At 45.4% G+C, this 23,546-nt stretch overlaps 1 protein-coding gene across 2 annotated transcripts in view; it reads left to right on the top strand.

The window, feature by feature from the left end:
* CLSTN2 (calsyntenin 2) overlaps positions 1-23,546 on the top strand; it is a 735,088-nt gene that overhangs the window by 607,980 nt on the left and 103,562 nt on the right. For both annotated transcript variants that reach the window (XM_005201877.5, NM_001206757.2), the window contains exons 7-8: positions 8,345-8,593; positions 17,835-17,956. In XM_005201877.5, coding sequence (XP_005201934.2) covers positions 8,345-8,593; positions 17,835-17,956 — 371 coding nt within the window. The remainder of the gene's footprint in view (positions 1-8,344; positions 8,594-17,834; positions 17,957-23,546) is intronic.

Here is a 23,546-nt window from a genome sequence, read left to right as displayed (position 1 = left end):
GGTCAACCATTGATTGAGAACTGGATGTGCAGTATGCCCTGCTTGGGTAGCACAGTGCCCCATTTATCATGTTGCCAGGCTCAAAGGAGGGCCCGTGGGAAGGCAGGTTTTTCTAGAATAGTGCAGGAGATTGGGGAAAACAGCACAACCTAAGTATTCCAAACAGCTCTTGTAAAAATGCCCTTTACAAGCAGTGAAAAACAAGGAATCTTAGAAGATTCTAATGTGAGCATCTAACTGGATGAGAGTGCCACCAACCAGAACTAGAAATTCCAGGCAAGGGTGGATTTAGGGGACAGTGATGATAAATATCTGTGAAACAGCCAGGTGTGGGTGCCCAACTCTAGAATGACTCCCCACCCTCCCGAGCTCCCGAGGACCTGCCACCATCCCACTGGTCCATTGTTAGAGCCCATTTCTTCCCAGTGTGCTGCCTCTTCTGGGCCAGAGTATTCCATTTGTCACCATCCCCAGCTCATTCCCATCCCTATGCCTTTGTTCATGATTTTTTTTTTCCTGCTAGAACCTCTCTCTCCTTTACCATTCCAAACCCTTTCCTTAAGTCAATATTTGCCTGCCATCTCTGCTATCAGAAGCAGTGCTGGAGGGCTCCCGGGTGCTTTTAAATTCTGACATTGCTTCTGTGACACTGTCCTTGTGCAGTAGCCCAGGCAAGGCTGTCTCCCACTCTGAGAGAGGTCTGATCAGTGCCCACCTGCTTCCTCTTTCTGCAGCATCATTCACAAGGAGCAGTGATGGCATCCCTGAATAAGGAGCCATCAGACAGCAGCCAGGCAGAGCCACTGTCAGGAAGTACCTGGCAGGTGCAAAAGCACCAGAAAAAAGCCTCTTTGTTTCCAAGGGAGCACCAGACATAAGCCATATTGCTGCCTGAGGTTTGCGCGCTGAGACTTTGTAAAACATGATACAAGCTCCTGCGCCTGTGTCCCTTTCCACTTGCAGGAACAAATTTAGCCTAACACGGTCCCCCAGTGACCTTCCTGTATGTGAAGCCAGGCCTCGTGGGGAAGCTGGACAAGCTGCTTATAACTTCCTCTGGATTCAGAAAGTCAAGATAAGAACTCTGCCATCTCAGTCCCAGGTTTTCCCAAGGTGAAGTGTCATACAACTGCCTTGAGAATGAAATGTACAATGAGGCCCCAGTGAGGCTTCCTGACCAAATTCAATTTGACGTTAGCCCAAGCCTAAGAAAAGGCCTGCTTCCATGGCCCTGAGTCACTGCATATTACAATAAGCAGCAAAGCAGTTTGTGACACACACGTCTCTTGGAGCCCTGAGGCCAGGACTGCTCCTTCCTGAAACCACAGGCTCCTGGCATCTGTCCAGCATCTCCCCATATGACACTCGGGGTCAGCTGCTCTGGTGTGCAGTCAAGAGCTCTGAGGACATGTCCTGTTGAAGGAAAGGCTGCAGTGTGAGAGCCTGCTGTTAAATCAAGAAATGGATCCATCAGACCAGCTCATATCATCAGACAGTGAGCTGTTCTCAGAATTCATACACTTGTGAGCACAGGAGATTTTCATAGAGAATCTATTCATTCATTCATTAATTTTTTTAAAGGAAAGTTCAGCTTTCTTGCTTATTTAATTTACTTACTTATTTTGACTGCACTGTATCTTTTTTGCTGCATAGGCTTTCTATAGTTGTGACAAGTAGGGGCTACTGTTTAGTTGCAGTTCATGGGCGTCTCATTTGTGGTGGCTTCTCTTGTTGCAGAGCACAGGCTCTAGAGTATGCGGGCTTCAGTGGTTGTAGCACACGGGCTTAGTTGACCCGCAGCAGTGTGATCTTCCCAGACCTGGGATCAAACCCATGTGCCCTACACTGACAGGCAGATTCTTAACTACTAGACCACCAGGGAAGTCCTCATTTGCTTATTTTTAATTCAGCAAATATTTGTTCAGTGTCCAAATGCTTTCATTCGTGAGGTTATCTAGAAGTTAATAAGACCACTTAATAGTTCAAGGTGAAGACAGTCATGTAAAAAACTTAGTCCATCTGATGGTAGGATCAACAGGCTGTGAGCTTTGGAAAGGACATCAAGAAGTCCTCCACCTCCATGCAGAAGGTATGCAGATAGAAAAGTGGTTATGGTAGCCACTGATGTCAGTCATTTATGCACATTATCAGTCAGGACAGGGCAAGTTAGGCTGTGGTAACAAATGATGCCAAAGTCTATAGGCTTAAAGTCTATAGGCTTAAAATAACAAAGTTAATTTCCATTCCTATCACATGTCCTTCTTGGGTTGACTGTCGCTCTGTTCCATGTTGGTTTCCCACCACGATCCAGGCTAACAGAATAGTCTCTATCTAGAATATTGTTGATCTCATGGCAGATGGAAAAAATATATGTGGTGAACCTTGGACTGGCTCATAAATTTTCTGCCCTAAAGTGACACATGTCATTTGCATTCACATTTTCTTGGTCAGAGCAAGTGACACACACACAGCCAAGTGTGATCAGTGGGTCATTGAAGCATGTTAAGAACAGAAGAATGCTTTCTACCATCATGCAGTTCATGCAGTTCAAGTATGGCCTTTGTCAAGAGGGCCTCCCTGGCTTCCCCCAAGACTCTCTGCTGCTGCTGCTAAGTCACTTCAGTCGTGTCTGACTCTGTGCGACCCCATAGATGGCAGCCCACCAGGCTCCCCCGTCCCTGGGATTCTCCAGGCAAGAACACTGGAGTGGGTTGCCATTTCCTTCTCCAATGCATGAAAGCGAAAAGTGAAAGTGAAGTTGCTCAGTCGTGTCTGACCCTCAGCAACCCCATGGACTGCAGCCTTCCAGGCTCTTCCATCCATGGGATTTTCCAGGCAAGAGTACTGAAGTGGGTTTCTACCAATGAACTATTCCACCCACCAAAAATAAAAGACTTTCCATTGGGTCTCTAGAGGTAGGGCCCATTGCTGCATGGTTCATTGCTGTATTCCCACCACAGTGCCTGGCATAACTAAGACATAATATAAGCATGTAATGAAATAATATGGAGTTGATGCTGCTAATCATGGAAGGTGCTACAAAATGAGGCCTGTGTCCTCGATTACAATGGTTCCTCTTCCCTGAGATCCTCCACTTCTCCCATCCCTTTCTGCATCCCATTGTGGACCATAAGGAGGCATGACTAAGGCTCCACGTCTGTCACCATGGCTGCAGGCCCACTTGAAATGCTGAGGGCACTCTGCCTTCACCAAGGCTATCCAGAACAGCACACAAACCCTACAGTTAAGAGGTCCAGGGACTTCCCTGGTGGTCCAGTGGCTAAGACTCCCTGCTCCCATTGCAGGGGTTCTTGCTTCGATTCCTGGTCAGGGAACTAGATCCCATGTGCCACAACTAAAGACCCCATGTGCCAGAACTAAGACCCAGTACAGCTAAATAAATAAGTAAATATTAAAAAAGAAAAGACCCAGATGGTGACCCCTGCCCCCAGGCCCCTTGTGGGCTCTCACTCCACTGTGTGTCCTGAAATCTGCCTAACTCACCCGTCTTTATCTACTTGCTGGCTCGGCAAGGCTTCTCCACCTTGATAGGGTTCAGAGACCTCAAAGCAGACTTCATTTCTGGTTACAAGCCCCTTACACTCAGGCCACAGTTTCTGTGCACCAGACTAGTATGAGCTCTCAGTAGCCCAGTGGGTCCCAGGGACTTTTGCATCTTAAATACACCCTGACATGCAGACAGTGCCACACTATCTTTGCAAGTTATGCATCCTGTTTACCCACTGCTTTCCATGGGATACCTTGGGGAGAGGAGAGAGAACTTTAGGAGAAAGGAAATCCCTCTCATTTTATTTAAGTGCACCAGAAAATGAAATTGTTGCTCAGTCACTAGGTCATGTCTGACTCTGCAGTCCCATGGACTATAGCCCACTAGACACTGTCCGTGGAGTCTCCAGGAAGGATATTGGAATGGGTTGCCATGTCCACCTCCAGGGGATCTTCCTGACACAGGGATCAAACCCAAGCCTCTTGCATTGGCAGGTGGATTCCTTACCACTGAGCCATCTGAGAAGCCCCTAGAAAAATGAAATATAATCAGTTAAGTCTGTGGAAGTCTGCACCATCTAGTGAAACACAGTGTCATGCTTTCCTGGAGGCAACATCTGTGGGCTGGGCAGAGTGACATGCTATTTCCCTCATCAAGGATGACATCGGTGGCCTTGCCAGGGCACATGCCGTTCTGTGGACAGCCACCTGTACAGGGAGATGGGTCCTGGGCTCTGGGCTGAGCTTGGCAGGACACTGTGCTGTATGGTAGAAAGAATATCACCAGGTGTCTGATAGCTGGGCCTGCCTCTAACTAGCTGTGTGGCTGTGTGATCCTGGTCAAGTCATTTCTCCTTTCTGGGCCTCAGTTTCCATGTCTGTAAATGTACAGGAGGTTGGGAGCAGATAATTCGGGGAAATGGAATTAACAGATGTACACTACCATATATAAAATAGATAACAGCAGGGTTTTACAGTATAGCAAAGGGAGCTATATTCACTATCTTGTAATAAACTAAAATGGAGAAGAATCGAAAAAAGTGTATCGATACATACATATATATGTGTAACCAAATCACTTTGCTATACACCTGAAACTAACATAATATTGTAAGTCACTATACTTCCATTTTGTTTTGAATGTGCAGGAGATGATAAGATCTTCCTCCAGGTTGATTGAGGTGGTGCGGTGGGGAGTGTGGGCTTTGGGGCTGGCAAGTTCTGATGACAAGTCCACTCACTCGCTGGCTGTGATCCTGGGCTTGCTGAGCCTCGGATTTCTTCCTGTAAACTGGAATCATAATAATATCCACCACTTAGATGAATAACTAAGAAAAAGCATTGACGTACTTAAGTCTAGACCCACTCAGTGCCCAATAAAATGTTCCAAGGGAAATGAGAATAAATGTCTGTTGAAAGTATAATTCAAAAGATACATGCACCCCTATACTCTTAACAGCACTATAGCCATTTGCGGGAACATGGATCGACCTAGAGATTGTCACACTAAGTAAAGTAAGTCAGACAGAGAAGGACAAATATCAGATGATATCACTTATTTGTGGAACCTAACACAAAGAAACTTATCTACAAAATAGAAACAGACTCCCAGACATAGAAAACAGACTCGCACTTGCCAAGGAGCAGAGGGTGTGGAGAAGGGATAGAGTGGGCGTCTGGGTTTAGCAGAAATAAACTACTACATATAGGATGGATAAGCAAGATCCTACTGTGTGGCGCAGGGAACTACATTCAATATCTTGTGCTAAACCATGGAAAAGAATATAAAAAATAATATATACATATGGATAACTGAATCATTTTGCTGTACAGCAGAAACTAACATAACATTATAAATCAATGTCAAAAAAAGTAATAATAAAGGTCTGTAACTATGAAAAGTAAAGTTCCCTAAATACACATACATAAAATGACATGTAACCAGTTGTTCCTCCTAACCTTCTCTTTCTGTTTTCTCTCCATCACCCTCCACCTCATCCTTGCTCTAAACCTCCCTCCCTCTATCCAACCTTGCTTTGGGGAAAATTAGCAATCAGCTCCTTCAGTAACCTAAATGACTAATGAATTCTGCAGGAACATTGGCTCCTTAACAAAAGCAAGGTCCTCGATCAAAAGGGAAGCTCAAGAAGTGGAGTTTTAAGTCATGTCAATGTCATCCTGGTTCCCTGGTGTGCAAGTCTCTGGCTCTGTGTGGTGGCAAAGCTGACCTTGGTAACGGCCGAACACACATCCCTGTATTGGGCCCTGCCAGATTGTGCTGGGGGGCACTGGCTTGAGCTAGAAGTCAGGAGCCCTGCATGGTCAGCCTGCATCTCCCTGGCCACCTGAAATTTCAAGAACGACACACATTCATTGTGAGCCCTAGTCACCAGCTGTTATCCTGGACAAATCCTGGTGTCCGAACCAACTCACTTATGAGACCGAGAAGCTGTTACCAGCTGGCATTATTCTGGGAGATTCTAGGAAAATGAACTTATTCCAAAAACCACATATGTCCCACCCTCCAACTACCCCCAAATCTTTATCTACCACTACCTTGGTAGATTTCTTTCTTTCAAATACCTAGGGAGGTTCATAGCGCTGAAGGCTTTGCTAGTCATTAAAATGTTAGTGTGAACTAGCTTATCGGATAAGTAAAATGGACATCAAATAAGACTCTAGGAGTATGGATGAGAACAAGTAAAATTTCTTTTTTAGTATTTATTTACTTGGCTGGGTCTTAGTTGTGTCATGCAAGTTTAGTTGTGGCATATGGGATCTAGTCCCCTGACCAGGGATTGAACCCTGGTCCCCTTGCATTGTGATCACCGAGTCTTAGCCTCTAAATATTGATGAGAGATGTGGGGTGTGGACTAGAGGCTGGGTGAATAAGCTCGGTGGGTTTTGGGTAGGGGCCAGAAGCATCTCACAGAGGTATTTTACAGAAGAAAAGGCAGTTATAAACATTAATGGAGCACCTACTATGTGTCAGGCATGCGACCATGCAAAATCCCTAAGAAATATGCTTGTTAATAATGCAGTCAACGCTGCCCACATTTCCCCTTGATAAGCATAGCTACAGGGTGATTGTGAATTAAGAGACCAGAATCTCCACCCCCTACATCTCAGACACTGCAGTTCCCCGGAGGCCTTTCCCAGGGTGAGCTTCTCACCAGCTAAGCAGAGCAGCTGGCTCTAAGGATACAAATGTTTCACGCAGCCAACCTTCAATTGCAAACCAATAGGTATCTGTTCCAAGGCTACAGGGAAAAGTGGCTGGGTGAAACATTTTCAAAGTACATTAGTTTCTAATATTGCACCTTTCTGAGGAATTTTCAAGGGTCATTTCAACTCTAGGGGATGTTTGTGGTGGCAGTCCCCAGGTGAGATGAGTCTCTGATACACAGAATTCAGAAGTCCAGCGATCCCTGACAAATGGCACCACTGTCCATTAAACCCATTTATGACCACCTGGTTGGTACTGTGCCAGGAAGGAGCCCCACACACCTGGTCCCCTGCCCTTGGCATACCTTGGACTCCCTGGTTCTTGTTCCCTGGAATTAGGAAGCCCTCCACCTTCCTCATCCCCTGAGTAGCTGAGCTCTGCTCCTCTACAGAGCATAAAGATGCCAAGAGCACTGCTGGCACCACCTGAGCTTCAGTGAAAAGGCCAAGGCAGCCCAGTTACCCTCCTGGCTGTGCCATCCTACTTTCTGGGTCAGCTCCTCTGGCTCACTCAGCCCCTCCCTCCACAAAGCTGTTGGTGTAATTATTCTAAAACACAAATCTGCCTATGGCACTCCCACTGCCTCGGGTTATCCTTAGACTAGAATCATAGTGGTAGCAAAAATCATAGCAACTCTAATAATAACGGCAGAGTTACAGCTAATGTAGAGTGAGCTCCATTCATGGTGCGCCAAGCACACTGTCCAAGCCAGGATGCAGTCTCTCATCCAGTCCCCACAACACCTGGGAGGGCTGGTGGCAGAGAAGGGGGTGGAGGATCAGAAAAGTGAAGTCTCTGCTCACAGTCACGAGGCTAGAAAGTCAGGCCACCACCAGGCGTCAGATTTAAGTTCTGCCAACTTCAGAACCCGTGTTCTCAACCACTGTACCATTTGGCCTAAACAAATGATTGGAAAAAAGTATGATGAGTGCAGAGTGATTCACACTCCTCTTGGAATCAGGCTGTGTGTCCTCTATCACAACCCTGGTCTCACTGCATTCCAGATATCCATCAATTTGTGGGGACCGAGCTCTTCCAGGTCAGGAGCTAGAACTTTCCCCATCACAGCCCTGGTCTCACTGCACCCCAGGGGTCCATCAATTTGTGGGGACCAAGCTCCTCCAGATCAAGGACTGCGCTGATTCACTTTTACTTTGCCAGCACCTAGGAGGGGTCTTGGCACCTGCTGGGTGCTCGATAAATGGCTGACAGGTTAATGCATGGATAAGTGCATGAATGAATCCATCGGTTGGAATCAAGCCCTGGCCTTCTCCAGGAACCTTGCCTGCTTTTCGAAGCCCCCAGGGTAATCTCGTTTCTCTAAATTCCTTCAGCACTTTTTTTCTTGTATAATGGTTAATTGCACTGTTTTCCCACATGCAATACTTTTGTCTGTAAGTTACCGATGCCTCCCCAAGCCGCCATGGGCAACTTGGGCAAGAATGACATTTAACCCTTCTTTCCCCAAGTCACCCAGCTCAGGACAGAGCTCTTAGCTCTGGGTGAGTACGCATATTAGTTCACTGTGGCCCTGAGAGCAGAAAACAGAACATGAGGACACCCGGCCTGGGAGGAATGACCCTTTGTTCTTTCTGTCCCCGCCCCCTGTAGGAGCTTCCTCTGGCATCATTGACCTCTTGCCATCCCCCAGTGCTGCCACCAACTGGACCATAGGACTGCTGGTGGATAGCAGTGAAATGATCTTCAAGTTCGATGGCAGGCAGGGTGCCAAGATCCCTGATGGAGTTGTGCCCAAGAACCTGACCGACCAGTTCACCATCACCATGTGGATGAAGCATGGCCCCAGCCCTGGCGTGAGAGCTGAGAAGGAAACCATCCTCTGCAACTCAGATAAAACCGGTGAGCCTTGCGTCCAGCTCTCCTAGCAGCTGCCCGTTATGTCCCAGCTGGTCAGGCATGGCCACGGCCACCACGAGTGTGGGAGAAAAACAGGAGTATGAGAGGAGACCTGGGAAATATTCTGGTCTTTGGTTTTCTGCCTGCTGACTTCCTGGGCTTGGGGTAGGGCAAGACCACAAATGGGAGGTAGGGTACAGACACAAAAGAATCGAAAAGTTGGCATTGGTGGTTTTCAGACTGGTTTCTTCAGAACCTCAGCTTCCCCAGAAGTAATGTAGGGCTGCTATACCAGGGGCTGGGGGTGAGGGAGGAGATTTCATCTTTACTTCAAGCAAAGCAGCTCCACCTTCACTGTATTATATATAGGCACATTTCCATTAAGATCATTTTCAATGAAAGGGTCCTGCTAACTTACAACAGTAGTTTGAAAATCACTGCTGTGCATAATAATGGTAGCTAAGTCTTGTTAGCTATTTTTCAGCATGCTAAGTGTGTGCAGCAGGGTTCACAGCTTGGTGGTTAAAAATGCTCCACCACTTACTAGCTGTGTAATCTTGAGCAAGTTGTTTAACTTCTCTGTGCCTCAATTTCCCAGTCTATAAAACATGCATTTTATTAATAGTATTATCTACCTCATAAGGTTTTTATCAGAATTAAGTGATTTGATGTACATATAGAGCTTTAGAACAGTAGCTGGCACACAAGAAGTGCAATCTTCCTGTTCCAAACGGTGTCTCACATCTCTACAATTGATTTTATAAAAGCAATATTGTGTTTTCTGTTTTAAGGATGAGGAAACATCCCTGAGAGGTTAAGTAGCTTGTCCCAAATTATACAGCCAGTAGGTATCAAAACTGGAAGGTAAGCTTAGCTCCAGCTAACTCCAACCCCGTGTTCTGCTCATCACACCCCACATGTAAAGATACACACACACAAATACTCTGGTATCTTATGAAAATTTGATGCCCACAGTTTTCCATTTCAAATGCTACTCTTGTTAAAATATTTCAAATAAATAACAGGAGCCTGTGGTGCAGTCACAGTTCACATGGAAGCTTTCCCACTATTTAACACATGACCTTTGAGGGCTTGCTACACAGCTTCAGTTCAGTTTCCCCATATGTAAAATGGGGGAGATAAACATGAGATAATATATGAAATCACTTAGCAGATCCACACATAAAATCAATGCCAATTTACTCAATGTGGTTGTCATTGTCATTGCTATTTCTGGTTTTATTCCATATTCTATCATTATCAGGACCCCACATTTCCTATTTCACCTAATCTTTGCAATACATGTTATAGTGTTTTTTGGATGTAGAAACTGAGACAAAGGAAGTTGCCCATTTTTCTAGGCATATGGTGTCAGAGCCAGGGCCAAGGATTGGTTTTCCTGGGATCTTCCTCTAGGAAGTGCCCCGCAAACCTGCTTAAGGTGCCACTGGGGATTGGGACTGGGTTCAGAGCTCAGCCCAGGACCCCAGGAGCCATCCTGTGGCCCCATCTTCGCAGTGTCTGGTAGGGTGCTTCCATCATGAACCCAGGAGCCCAAATGCAAAGCATCCCCAGCTAGGGTTAGCGGCCACACACATGGAGTCCTTTCTAAAATGTATCAAATGCCCTTGGGAGGCAGATCAAATAGATAGAGACCTTTGGGCTTCCAGAGAAGGAAATTGGAATTTGAAAGGCTGAGCAACTAACTTAAGATGACACAACTGATTGCCAAAGAAACAGGCTTGGCCCTAGTTTTTCCAGCTCAGGTTTCAGTTCAGTTCAGTTCCTCAATCATGTCTGACTCTTTACAACCCCATGGACTGCAGCACACCAGGCCTCCCTGTCCATCACCAACTCCCAGAATTTACTCAAACTCACGTCCATTGAGTTGGTGATGCCATCCAACCATCTCATCTGCCGGGGTCCAGCCCCGGCTGATCCAGGGTATTCGAAGGGGAGACGGCTTCGGGGAGGATCAGGATACAATAGCTTCAACTAGATATTAATTAGAGATATAAAGAGTAATAGAATGAGGATAGCTCAGCAGGAAAATTCAGTGGAGAAAAGAGGCTGAGTAGCTTGGTTTACGTGGGAAACCAATAAAACTTCAGGACAAGAAGCTTGTACCACTTACATAGGCCGCAGGTGTCCTTCCATTCTCCCGAAGGAGAGGAGACACTGAGGCCTCCCCGGTCGGATCTTAGAAGCCCAGGCATAATTAGTAAGCATGGTGGGCTTCGCGCTCCAGATGGAGACTCAGCCAGAGTATGAGAGGGAGAGAGACATGGGGAGATCAGTCTTTCAAGGAACTGATCCCAATTCTTTATTTTCCAGAGTCTGTTTTTATACACTGAGATGTTATACAAAAGTCACGCAGGGACAGCAGTCCTGACTTTTATTAAAGTCAGGTGCTTCATACAAATGTATACAGAGGTCTTAGGGGTGTTACATCATCTTCTGGCCAGGGGGGCCTGCTGACAATTTATGACCCTCTCCTTGTGACAGTGGTCAGTCAACACTTATTTCTCCAGGGGTGATTATTCTTAAAACAGATGCCACCCAAATAAAGTTACATTCGTATAGGGTGAGGGTGTAGTGGGTTTTAGTTAAGGAAAGAATTTACTTAGCCTAAGGTCTAATGTGATTTATATCAAAGGTTAATACTTATTTCTTCTATATATTCATTAATGTGTGTAAGGTTAGGGGATGTGGAGTCTTAGCAACAAACATTGGCTCAACAAATGAAAAACCCTTCACCAATACAATTTCTAATCAGCCCACTATACTTATACTAATGGTTTTCTAACTTTTCTAGGGAACCTGTTTTTAGACGGTTTAAAGCATCTCGTGCCTCTCATGGTTGAGAGGCTGTGAGCAATCACATGTGGCCGGACAAGCCTGTCAGGCAGGCTAGAGAACCTTCAGAGGAGTTTGTAGGTTAAAACACTCTTGTCACGCCCAGGAGTTTTTATTAACTGGAGCTCTAAGTTAACTCCTTCTCCGAAAGAGGTGGTGGGGGACAGCCCCCCGTAAAGTCAGAGGTATAGGTGAGAGCACAAAGTAGTAAAGTAGGCAGGCTCTGGTTATGGGGGTAGATGCTCGAGAATTTCCAGGGGGACTCCTGAGGCTCGATCCCGCCTTTGCCTATGTCGAGCCTCCTTCCTCATGACCTTTGCCATGGGTGGAGGTCCTCTCACTGGCTCCCTGCACTCATCCTCTGTCGTCCCCTTCTCCTCCTGCCTTCAATCTTTCCCAGCATCAGGGTCTTTTCCAATGAGTCAGTTCTTCGCATCAGGTGGCCAAAGTATTGGAGTTTCAGCTTCAGCATCAGTCCTTCCAATGAATATTCAGGACTGATTTCACATTTCAGGACCATGCTGTTGGAACAGTGGCTGTCAACCCTACTATGCACTGGAATAACCTGGTGACCCTGTAAAAACACCCAGATGCCAGGGCCCTGCCCCGGCCCAGGGAGTTAGCGTCTGGGGGATTCTTTTGTGCAGCCATGGCTGAAAACTGCGTTAGACGATGATGCCTCACTTTCATCAGAGTAGCGCCCCCAGTAGGCATTTCAGCCCCTTCAACCAGCAGGTTATGGCACTGCTCAGCTCTGGCCTCAGCATAAAATAACACTGGGCCAATCAGCTCAACACTGGCACAAAAAAAGATGGGGAAGATTTTCTCACTTCTTTGACTTGAAAATAAACATATACATATATATATATATATATATATATATATATATATACACATATATGTATGTATGTATCTCCTGCCCTAAATTAAAAATTTGTCAGGATCAACTAAAGCTTGATTAGGGCTTTTATATTTCAGGAAAAGAATTCTCAAGTTATAAGAGCAACACATGTTTATAGCAAGTAACCTAAAATTGCAGAAAAGTAGGAAAAATATACAAGTCATCTAAAATTCTAATAATTGGAGATATTTTCTGATAACAGTTGGCATATTTCGCTATGAAATGAAATCTTATTTTAATTTCTATGTACATATAGAATATTCTTACAATTTTTAATCTATTTTTATAATACCTGTGATACTATTATGTTTCTCTTAAATAACATTACATGTATCCAGGTCATTTCTCTATGTGATAAAATATTCTTTAAAAATATGAATTACATGACAGTCCTGAGGCTTTATTATACTTCATTTAACTGGCTCCCTTTTGTTAGACATTTAGATTATTTCCTTTTAAATGCTGAAACAATGTTGTAATAGGCATTATTGCAATATATAATAAGCATTCTTGTATATACCTGTATGGATAGTTCTGATTATTTCCTGACCAGAAGCTGAATTATTGAGTTAAAGAATATATTGGGTTGACCAAACAGCCAATTAGTTACAGTATACTATACTAACTTATACTAAGTTAGTTACAGTATACTAAGGCATATATATGGAATTTAGAAAGATGGTAACGATAACCCTGTATGCGAGACAGCAAAAGAGACACAGATGTATAGAACAGTCTTTTGGACTCTGTGGGAGAGGGAGAGGGTGGGATGATTTGGGAGAATGGAATTGAAACATGTATAATATCATATAAGAAACGAATCGCCAGTCCAGGTTTGATGCAGGATACAGGATGCTTGGGGCTGGTGCACTGGGATGACCCAGAGGGATGGTACGGGGAGGGAGGTGGGAGGGGGGTTCAGGATGGGGAACACGTGTACACCTGTGGCGAATTCATATTGATGTATGGCAAAACCAATACAATATTGTAAAGTTTAAAAAAAAAAAAAGAATATATTGGGTTGACCAAAAAGTTCATTTGGATTTTAAAACCAAACAAACTTTTTGGTCAACCCAATAAATGTTAGAAAGGCTGTTGATATAAATTACAAAATCACCCTTCATGAAAATTGCACTAGTTTCTGTCTTACCCACTAAGTAAAACTCACCAATGCTAGCCTATGATGAAGTAGTTTATTTTTTGGATAACAGAACTGATTAGTCATCAAGGGTTAGTTGCAGTTTTATAAAAGAAAGGAAACCACTCTCAGCACAACCACCAAGAAGCCTCACGATAACTAACACCTTTTCATTCGTTTTCCCTCCTGTCACTGTCCAGCAGCCCGAGCTGGAGCTGCGGGGTGAGGCTCAGCTTTGCCCAGACATTCAGGGACTCGAGATCCTTCCATCATTTGTCACTGCCATTTTCAACCGTGGAACAGAAAGTTAGAATAGAGGGTTAAACACAGAAGGGTTTTATTAGCTAGACCAGCAAGCCACATGCTCTCAGTTTTCTGGTGAGAATTTGATCTCAGTGTTCCATCTGACCATGAGAGAAGCAGCGAGATGACTGAGGCTATGTTTCTAAGAGCAAGGATACAAGGTTAGGTGAATACATAGCAATGGCTCTACCACATGGCATTGTGAGGGGCACTTGTGCTCCCTCCAACCCCACCTTTCTTGGCCCTATCTCTCCATTCCTGGTGTGAGCAATGTCCTTTCCTGGCCTCTCTTAGAAACTCCTCTCCCCCTACACACCCGCTCCTCCCGTGGGACCCTTTCTTCCTGGCATCAGCCCTCTCGCTGCCTCTGAGTTTCATTTGAATACGATGTGCCACTTGCAGTGCCAGCTACTTTCATACGGTGCTTTCCAAGACAGAGGGACCAACCAGTCCAGAAATCACCAAGTGATGGGGACAGAGGTGCCAGCATGGTAGAGAGTCCTAGGATGGTCCCTCAGGCTGCTGGACAAGGAAGGGGTGCTCTCACACATCCAGAGATGCCCAGAAAACCTCTCAGAGGGACCAAGGTTGTCTAAAGTAGAGAGAAGGTGGGAATCTCATTCCCACCTCCCTGTTGGCTGAGCTGAAAACACTCTTACATCTGTTCCAGGCTGCTGTCAGAACAGAGCCCAGGGGAGCTCTGGGCAAGTGTGATTTTTGTCCTAGCAGTTTAGGGTACAGGAAAGGTGGACCTGGCTCTGACTCTTGCCCAGATGGTCTGAAGGCAAGAGGCTAATGGCAGCTGCCTCTGAGCGGGGAGCAGTGAGCAGAGAGGGGCAGCAGGGGGAGGGGCTGCCCTACTACAATTTAGCAGAACATCAGTGTTTTTATTCTTATTCTTGGGGACCAAATGGACATCCAGAAATGGTTGAGACTGGAGCCAAAAGGGCTGAGTGCCAGGAAGAGGGAATTCAGTAGGAGAAGTAGATTGGCAAGGGGGCAGGGATAAGCAACCGAGGGCAGGAGCCAAGACCATCAAAGCTGTCATGAAAATCATGAAAGGAATCATGAAAAGCAGGGCTTAGAGAAGTAATGGAGAGGTGGTGGTGGTGGTGGTGGTTTAGTTGCTAAGTCCTGTCTGACTCTTGCGACCCCATGGACTATAGCCTGCCAGGCTCCTCTGCCCATGGGATTCTCCAGGAAAGAATACTGGGGTGAATTGCCATTTCCTTCTCCAAATGGAGAGGTAAGAGCCAACAAAAGTGGGATTGGAAGTGGTGTGAATATCCCTGCTGTCCAGATTGGAACAATGTCACATATCAGATCAATTCCTATGTGAAGATTGTAATAGGCCCTTTCTTATTGAGGGTGTGGGGATTGAAGGGGTTGGGGGGGAGAAGGGCTGAAAACATTTTTTAACCAGGGCCCAGTTTCATGGCCACAGGTGATCCCTGCAAAGCCTCTCCAAAAACCAGCCAATGCACCCATGAAGGAACCCACATGTAGACCCACATGACAGAGGACACTGGACATCCCTGGGGAATAACAAAGTCCACTGCCTCTTTAAAGAGACTCCACTTCTCTCCTTCACATCTGCCTTCCCTGCCCCTGACCAAGACTGGAGCTGGGAGGAGTTTGGGGGAGGAGGCAGTGGGACAAGAAGAGTCCTTTCGCCACTGGTGGCCAACAAGCCACGGACAAGGCTGAGTGGGGAAGATCTTTTAACTAATGACACGCTGGTATTTGATATGGAGACTTTCTGGACTATTTAATACCTGACAGTGGCCAGAAGACTTTAGGATATGCCAGAGATGTGGGCAAGGAAAAGGAGGGGGGCCGCCAGGGAGAACACTGAAGGACAGCAGAAGCGGAGCTGAATTCCGAGTGTATCATGTCACTGATGTTCCTCATGTCATCGAGGAACCAGTTACCCTGGTGTGGGTGGTGACTCCAGGGATCCAGCCAACAGAGGGCGGGGGAGGGAGGGACCACTGGAGGGAGAGCAGGAGATGCTGTAAACCTCCCATGAGGTCTATCTTTTCATTCTTCTTTAACCTCTTCACCACAGCCTCTCCTGATGCCAAATGAAGCCAAAGGGGAGAAATCTTTCTGTATCCTCCTGACAGTTATCTATAGAAACTACAGGAAATCAGTTAGGCAATAGTGTGGGAGACAAGAACTGGTTAGTAAAATTCCTATAAGCAGGCCTGGGTATTTCATCAATGTAAAGATCAAGTAGTCACCTGAATATTGGTCTTGACCAATGCTGCCACACTTGGCAACTGACCATTCTCCCTCTGTCCATCTTTTGGTTGCATTTTGAAGAATGGTAATGCTTTTGTGAAAACAGCATCTGACACTACTCTGTTGTGTTGTCATGGTCACGAGGCAGTGTAGTAGTCCTTATAATAACCAACAGCCATTGAACATCTGTTCTGGGCAGATGGTTTATACACATTTCCTCATTGTATCAATTAAGATGCTTTCAGTTACAAGGAATGGGAAATACAGAGCAAACTGATATAGAATGATTAAAAATCAAAATTATTAAGGGAATGTGGGGTTCTTGTAACTAAAAGTGGCTAGAGCTAAGACAGATAGCTTCTGATAAAGTGTGATCAAGGTCCTGGCTCCTATTCTCTACAATTTTTCAGATCTGCCACCTTATATGTATCAATTTCATGTTAGTAAACATGTCTGCAGCAGCTCCAAACCTCCCAGTATATACTGCAACTTCTTGAAAGAGATGGGGTTCTCTTCTTGCTAGCTGCTAAAAGAGGGAGACAGTTCTTTCCTAGACTGCTTATAACAGCTCCAGAATCACTGGCCTGACTCGAGTCACTTTCCTGACTGAAGCCCCATGGCCAGAAGAATGGTCTGCAATGCTGGACGTGGACCTGGGTTCTGAACCAAACACTGTGGTGGGGGTTGTTTCACGAGCCTTTTTGGCTTAAACCAATGTGGAGCCCATGCCTTGAAGTGGGAATTGATGTTGATTCTTCCCACTTATACCTCCATAAGCAAGGTGTGTACAGGATGTGCAAAATTAGTCAATCACAACATCTATTCTCGTGACACATTAGGATAATCCAGCATCCCTGTCATGATACAGCTAAGGAAATCAAGCCTCTAAGAGGTTGAATTACTTCTCCAGCATCATCCAGAGGTATGGCTTCACTCCAAGTCTATCTGAATCCAGGGCCCATGTCCTTCTTGCTGTATCTGCTCATTTGCCCAATACTTACAGAACATGTGCACCATACTTGCCTTCTGAGTGTGATACTTTGTAGTATAGTGTGAGTTCTCTGCGTATTGGTCAAAGAACAGCTCCCCGCTTCCCAATGGCTGTTATATTGTGACTACAGGATATCATGGCTAGGACCCAGTTGATTTTTTTTTTTTTAATCAGAAAAGGAAGTTTTAGCAGGAAGAGAAAGTCCCATCTGTTGTCTGTGTATGGGGAAAGAGGTATTTATTCATTGCTTTGGAAATTCAGGGAACTGTGTCTAGTGCTGGAAAGTTGACCTGCCACCTCCTCTCAGCAGCCAGAAGAGAGGCAGATCTCCTTAACTGCACACAGAAATGAAGGTGTGCTCTGTGGTTGCTGTTGTCAAACCTGATGAAATAAAATAAGAGCCCAGAGCTCTGGGAGCATCCAGCTGTGTTAAAGGAACCTAGAGTGGCCGATGTGATTGTCAGAGAATGCCCTTGGCACTCCCAGAAGTCTATGTACAAAAAAAAAAAAAAAGAGCTTGAGAACATATGTAATTTTATCCAGGCGCTAATGCAGTAAATGTTGGTATTTAAGGCCCAAATGGCTTCTTGGCAGAAGTTTTTTGTGGGCTTTCTGGAATCTACCTCTTCCATTTCAGAGAGCTCCACACGTGTGTTCTAGAACTATTCATTAGATCAGTTGGAAAAGAAAAAACTAGAATGCCCATTTCTTTGTTTTTGGGGTTGTGCTAAGTGATGAACTGGGAAGACTCCTCTAGGGATGATGGGCTTAGGGATTCTGGCCCCCCTCAAATCTTCTTTCTGCTTTTCAGAAATGAACCGGCATCACTACGCCCTGTATGTGCACAACTGCCGCCTCGTCTTCCTCTTGCGCAAGGATTTTGACCAGGCAGACACCTTCCGCCCAGCAGAGTTCCACTGGAAGCTGGACCAGGTATGGGGCTCACCTCGCACCTTCCCACCCCCCGCCTCTCTGCCGGGATGGTTGATGTGGTTCAGGGATGATGGCAATGGGTAGGTACTTCACGGTTCTGGTCACTTGCTGATTTGGAGGAAAATCAACTCTGGGAGACACACAGCATCTTGAAGTCAGGATGGAAACTGCCGCCTTAAAGACCAGTAGGAAGTGGGGAGGACCACCCTTCCTGGCTGGACCGTCACCCATCAGTGGACTTGCCCGTGTGTAGCTTGTCGACTTGCTCTGTGTGGAGCTCCTGGGAAGCTGATCCTCTTGATCCCCAGGCCCAGTTTCTGATCTTTGTTAGCACATCTTTTTGTCATAAATGCTCTGTGTCTCCTCTTTGATGCTGTCCTTTGGGTGACGGTGCAGCCTCGCCTTTGGTGACACAGGTTGGGAGCAGGGACTGAGGACTTTGAAATCATCAGTGACACAGTGCCCTGTGAGCAGTGCATGTTCTCTTCTGAAGCAGGAAAATCTCTGACTCCTGACTTGTGATCACAAGGGCCGCTGTGTCGGACTTGTCAGTGACAAATGAATTAAGTGTCTAGTTGGAATGAAATGCTTTGAAGTGACTGTTTCTGAGGGCTGTGCAGTGATGAGATTGTGGAGGTGGCATTTCTCTGGGTGGTCGTGTTGCTGAAGAAGTATCAGTACAGCAAACCTAGAGTTGTCCTCTGCTTAGATTTGGTGGGGGGTGGGTGGGGGGCATAAATTTTTGTTCAATGGTTTTACATTGTCAAGAGGGAGCGTGGTGGTCGGCAGAGAAGAGGGTCATAGCATGGGTGCTGCTTAATAAAGCAGATGAAATAATGCTCATTCTACTGCATCTCTTGTTTGCTTTCTTTCTGCCCAACCCATATTCTGAGAGCTTCTAGGGCCCTCAACCTTCTTTTCTCCCTCCAGGTGGATGCCACCTGCCTCACCGTGCTTGGGGCTGAATGTTTCATAATCCTCTCCTTTCTCTTTCCTTACTACCTGTGTCTACCACTCCCCACTCCCTTTTCTGCTGAAGCCCCAGGCACCCAGTGGGGCTGATCTCAGAGTGTGTCACTGGAAAGCATACCAGAAGGAATTCATTTCCACCAAGATGAGAATGATTGCTACCACTCTTCCTCTATATGAAAGTACTGACATATGCTCTTTAGGAGAGAGATTCATTAATCTGAGGGAATGTCTCAATGGTGGGACATCAGGCAGCGTGACAAGGTCAAGGATGCCAGGCTGATGGGAAAGATGTTTGAGGGAGTCCTGGGGCAACTGCCTGATCCATTCTCAATAAATCCCATCCTGCTGGACCCTAGGGTTTTGGAAATATGGCATTTGGATTAATATATGTTCTTCTGAATTAGAAATTCTGGGCCTTACAAAAATTACACTATCTTGACATTGTTTATCTGATTTCCCAGCAACCTCTTGGCTACCTTCTAAAATACCATATGGTTTATATGGGATGTTTTTATAAATACATAATATGAATTGAGGTAAATTAGAATAAATTCCATATTGTGAGGGGTTTTAGTAAAAACATTTCTATACTGGCTGAGATCATTATAGATGCCCTTCAGTATTTCCTAAGATGGGATTGAAAGGCACTATTATAGGCAAATGAAAGTCACAGGCTTTGGAATTTAAACTAGGTGAGGAAGGAATTCTGGCAAGAATACTGTAGTGTGTAGCCATTCCCTTCTCCAAGGGATCTTCCCGACCCACGGATTGAACCCAGGTCTCCTCTATTACAGGTGGATTCCTTATCATCTGAGTCACAAGGAAACCTTATAGTGAATCTAGGAATTCTGAAATCTGCTCCCAAACTGATGACTTTAAGGAGGAGCTGAGAGCCACTGAATATCTTCCAAACTTCTCTAGTCTCATTTACTACCATTCATGTGTGCCTGCTCTGTGCCAGGTACTCTGTGCAGAGCTCAATCTCATCTCTCCCCAAGCCCTGCTGCGTGGATAATATGGAGCAGGAGACCATGATCCAGCAACTTGGCCAAGGTCACACAATAAACATGGCTAGGACCTGCTTTTTCCATATGCTCTAGTGCTCTTTGGTGAGCGTGCTAATCAAAATGCAAAATGTTTACATTTTTAAATTTCAAATAATTTTTATTTGGAGATCGGAATTATGCAAAGTGCAAAATGTTTATCCTGATGAAACCCTATGAAACTGTCAAATCTTCACTTTGTTCAAGCTCTGTCTTCCTTGTCTTAGCTTGGGTTGCCGTAACCGAATACCACAGCCTGGGTGGCCTGAACAACAGAGATTTATTTCTCACAGTTCTTGAGGCTGAAAAGTCCAAGTTCAAGGTGCTAGCCATTCCCCCATGAGGACCCTCCTCCTGGCTATATACAGCAGCCTTTCTCACTGTGTTCTCACATGGTGGAGAGAGCTTAGGTACCTTTCCTTTTCCTTATCAGGCAGGAGCCCTATTGGACTAGGGTCCCACCCTTATGACCTCATTTAACCTTCATTAGTCCTAATGAAAATTAGACCCTTTCTTCCAACACAGCCATGTTTTGGGTTAGAGCTTCAACATATGAATTTACAAGGATGCAGTTCAGCTTACAGGGCTTCCCTGGTGGCTCAGTGGTAAGGAATCCACCTGCCAATGCAGGAAACGTGGTTTCAATCTCTGGGTTGGGAAGATCCCCTGGAGAAGGAAATGGCAACCTACTCCAGTATTCTTGCCTGGAGAATTCCATGGACAGAGGAGTCTGGTGGGTTCCAGTCCATGGGGTTGCAAAAGAGTCGGGCACAACTTAGCAACTAAACAAAATCAACAAAGAACAATTTAGCTATAGCATTCTTCTACTAAAGAAATTAACATAAAAAATGTGAAGCCTGCCTATTGATGATCAGAAGCCCCAGCTCACTTGAATAGTTGCCCACACCCTGAGAGGAGCTACAGTGGGTGGGAATAGGGAACCTCCACCATACTCATACTAGCAATCCAGTGGAATATACAGACCAACCCAGATTCCTCTGTCCACTATTTAGCTCTCTAGCTTCTTTCTGTAGACAGAAACATATCAGAAGTTTCTTGGATGTAAATCATTTGATGCCAAGCTGTGTGTATCTGATAAAGTCACCTCCCTCAGGAAGCCATTCTGGGTCACATGTTGTATAGCTTGCCTCTTCCCAGTGCTCCCCAGACTCCATGCAGAATCCGTCCCAATACTTACTCTGCCTTAGTTACCCATTTATTTGTCCTGCCTTTCTTCCCACTTTGTGCTGAGATCCTGGAGGGCATGTCTGTGTCTTACTCTCTCCAAATTCTCAGTGCAGATTGTAGCCCTGAGCACACAGTTGGTGTCCAGTAAATGTTTGCATAAAAATGAATGGATGTTGAGATCAAAAGAAAGGAGAGACAAAATGAGGGAGGAAGAGAGGGAAGTAGAGAAGAAAAATCGAGATCTTTTAAAACCTCCTGGTGATTAATTGATCTTTTGATCCATTTTTATGGAACATTTTAAAATTCTAAAATTTTGCCCTTTTTCACTCTCTGAATCTCAAAGGTTCAGCTTTGATCTTGATAATTTTACTCTTTCAAAGATCTCACTGATTTTACCCCCAGTGGTTCTGTAACTGTTATAAAACTTTCTGGCCTTGAGTGGAAAACGCTCAAGCCAGTCTAATGTGCTGTGTGTACTCAAATTGCGGACCCACCTTAGGGGTTCTAAAAGCATAATAAATGTCCTACTGCCTGATGAGACCTCATTTATTCTGAGCATAAACTTTGTGCCAAACTCTTTGTTAGGTACCAGAGATCAACTAAAATAAAGCTTCTGCTCTCTGGAAGTATCCATGACAACGGGGCAGACAAACACATAAACAGTGTACAATCCTATGTGATATGTGAAGAAGGCAGGGAACCAGGTAGGGGGCATCCATGGGGACCAATCTGAAGGATCCTGCCATGTCCCTGGGTATGAGGGCCTGGGAAAGCTTCTGGGAGGGGTGGGAGGGTTCAGAGGAGGTAGAGCCAGGTAGCCAAGCCGGGAGGGAATGAGAAGGAGGGCCATCTTCAGGGGATTGTAAGCTTTCTGTGTGTCAGCACAAGGACAGGGCGGAAGGGGAAGACGTTGACAATGTTATTGAACCTGGACTTGGGTCCATTCGTCCAACTGATACGGGTTATGGTGAAAGAAAGTATAGCATTTATTCTAAGGCTCCAAGCAATGAGAATGGGCAGCTCATGCTCAAAAAACTGTGAACTCCCCATGGCTTTCAGGCAAGAGTTTTTTTAAAGGTGGTGTGAGGGAGCAGGCCTCACGGTACGTGATCAGCTCATGCAGAGTTCTAATTGATTGGCATCAAGGTGAAGTTGTAAGCATCACCAATCCTCTGGTTTCAACCTGTCTGGAGTCTCTGTGCTTTTAGTCAGCAGTTTTCATCTGATGGGGGTCTGCAACCTGTACAACTTAGGAATGTGTGTCAGACCTTTATCTGTATTTCTCAGGGACCTGGGAGTTTAGTGACACTGCTTTGTGGATGACTTATTGTCTAAATTGTTCCCAGTTTGTTGGTTCAACAGCTAGTCTTTGTTTCTACACTTTCGCATTTCCTAAGCATTAACCCTTTGAAGCCAGTCTGATGTATTGTGTGGGCTTCCCTGTTGGCTCAGTAGTAAAGAATTCACCTGCCAATGCAGGAGATGGGTTCAGTCCCTGGGTCAGGAAGATCCCCTGGAGAATGCTCCAGTATTCTTGCCTGGCAAATCTCGTGAACAGAGGAGCCTGGTGGGCTACAGTCCATGGGGTTGCAAAAGAGCTGGACAGGACTTAGCAACTAAACAAAAATAGCAATGTATTATGTGTACTCAAATTCCTGGCCCACCTTAGGAAATCTTTTAAGATTGAGAGGTGACCTGGGAGACTAGAACAAAATAGTTTTACTTCAAAAGACATGGACATAGGGACTTGAGTACAGTTTCAACAGGTATTAGGACCCAGTTTGGAGGAGCAGGTGGGAATTAAACATCAAGAGGCTTTTTATAGCGTGTTATTGAGCTGGTAATTTATCCCCAAAGAATGGGCCACAATCAAAGCATTTTGTTATTCAAAAGAAGACTAATAATTTGGGGGATACAACTGTGAGGAATGCTAGTATGACATTCATAAAATATCACATTCAAGCAAATGTAACTCAGGCCAGGTTATTCACTGGGGTCAGTAGCAGGGGGTATGATAGAATCAGGGTCTCCCTCTTCCTTTCTCTGCAGCCAGGAGACTAAGTGTGTGACAGATGCTGCTTGTGGGCATAAAATGAGGGCATGATGGGTGGGCTAGGTTCTACATAGCTTTTCAAGTGTGTGTGCCCAGGGAGTGTAGTAGTTGTCACAGAGGAGCTACGTGCTTCCAAAAAGCCCATCCCTTTCCCCTGCACCTCAGAAGGCCTTTGCCAGGGTATATAGGCTGCCAGATAAATCCATTACAAGGCAACCCCAAGAAATGCCCCAACTACCCAGTGTACCTCTTGAAAATGAATCCATGATGAGGAGACTGTCATTTTAATTAGATTTTTACTTATGATCTGCTAATGGAAATCCCTCAAGCCTGC

This window comes from Bos taurus, chromosome 1, assembly GCF_002263795.3.
Source record: "Bos taurus isolate L1 Dominette 01449 registration number 42190680 breed Hereford chromosome 1, ARS-UCD2.0, whole genome shotgun sequence".
Classification (NCBI taxonomy): domain Eukaryota; kingdom Metazoa; phylum Chordata; class Mammalia; order Artiodactyla; family Bovidae; genus Bos; species Bos taurus.
The sequence above is the reverse complement of the archived record's forward strand: the minus strand, read 5'-3'. Positions and strand labels throughout refer to the sequence as shown.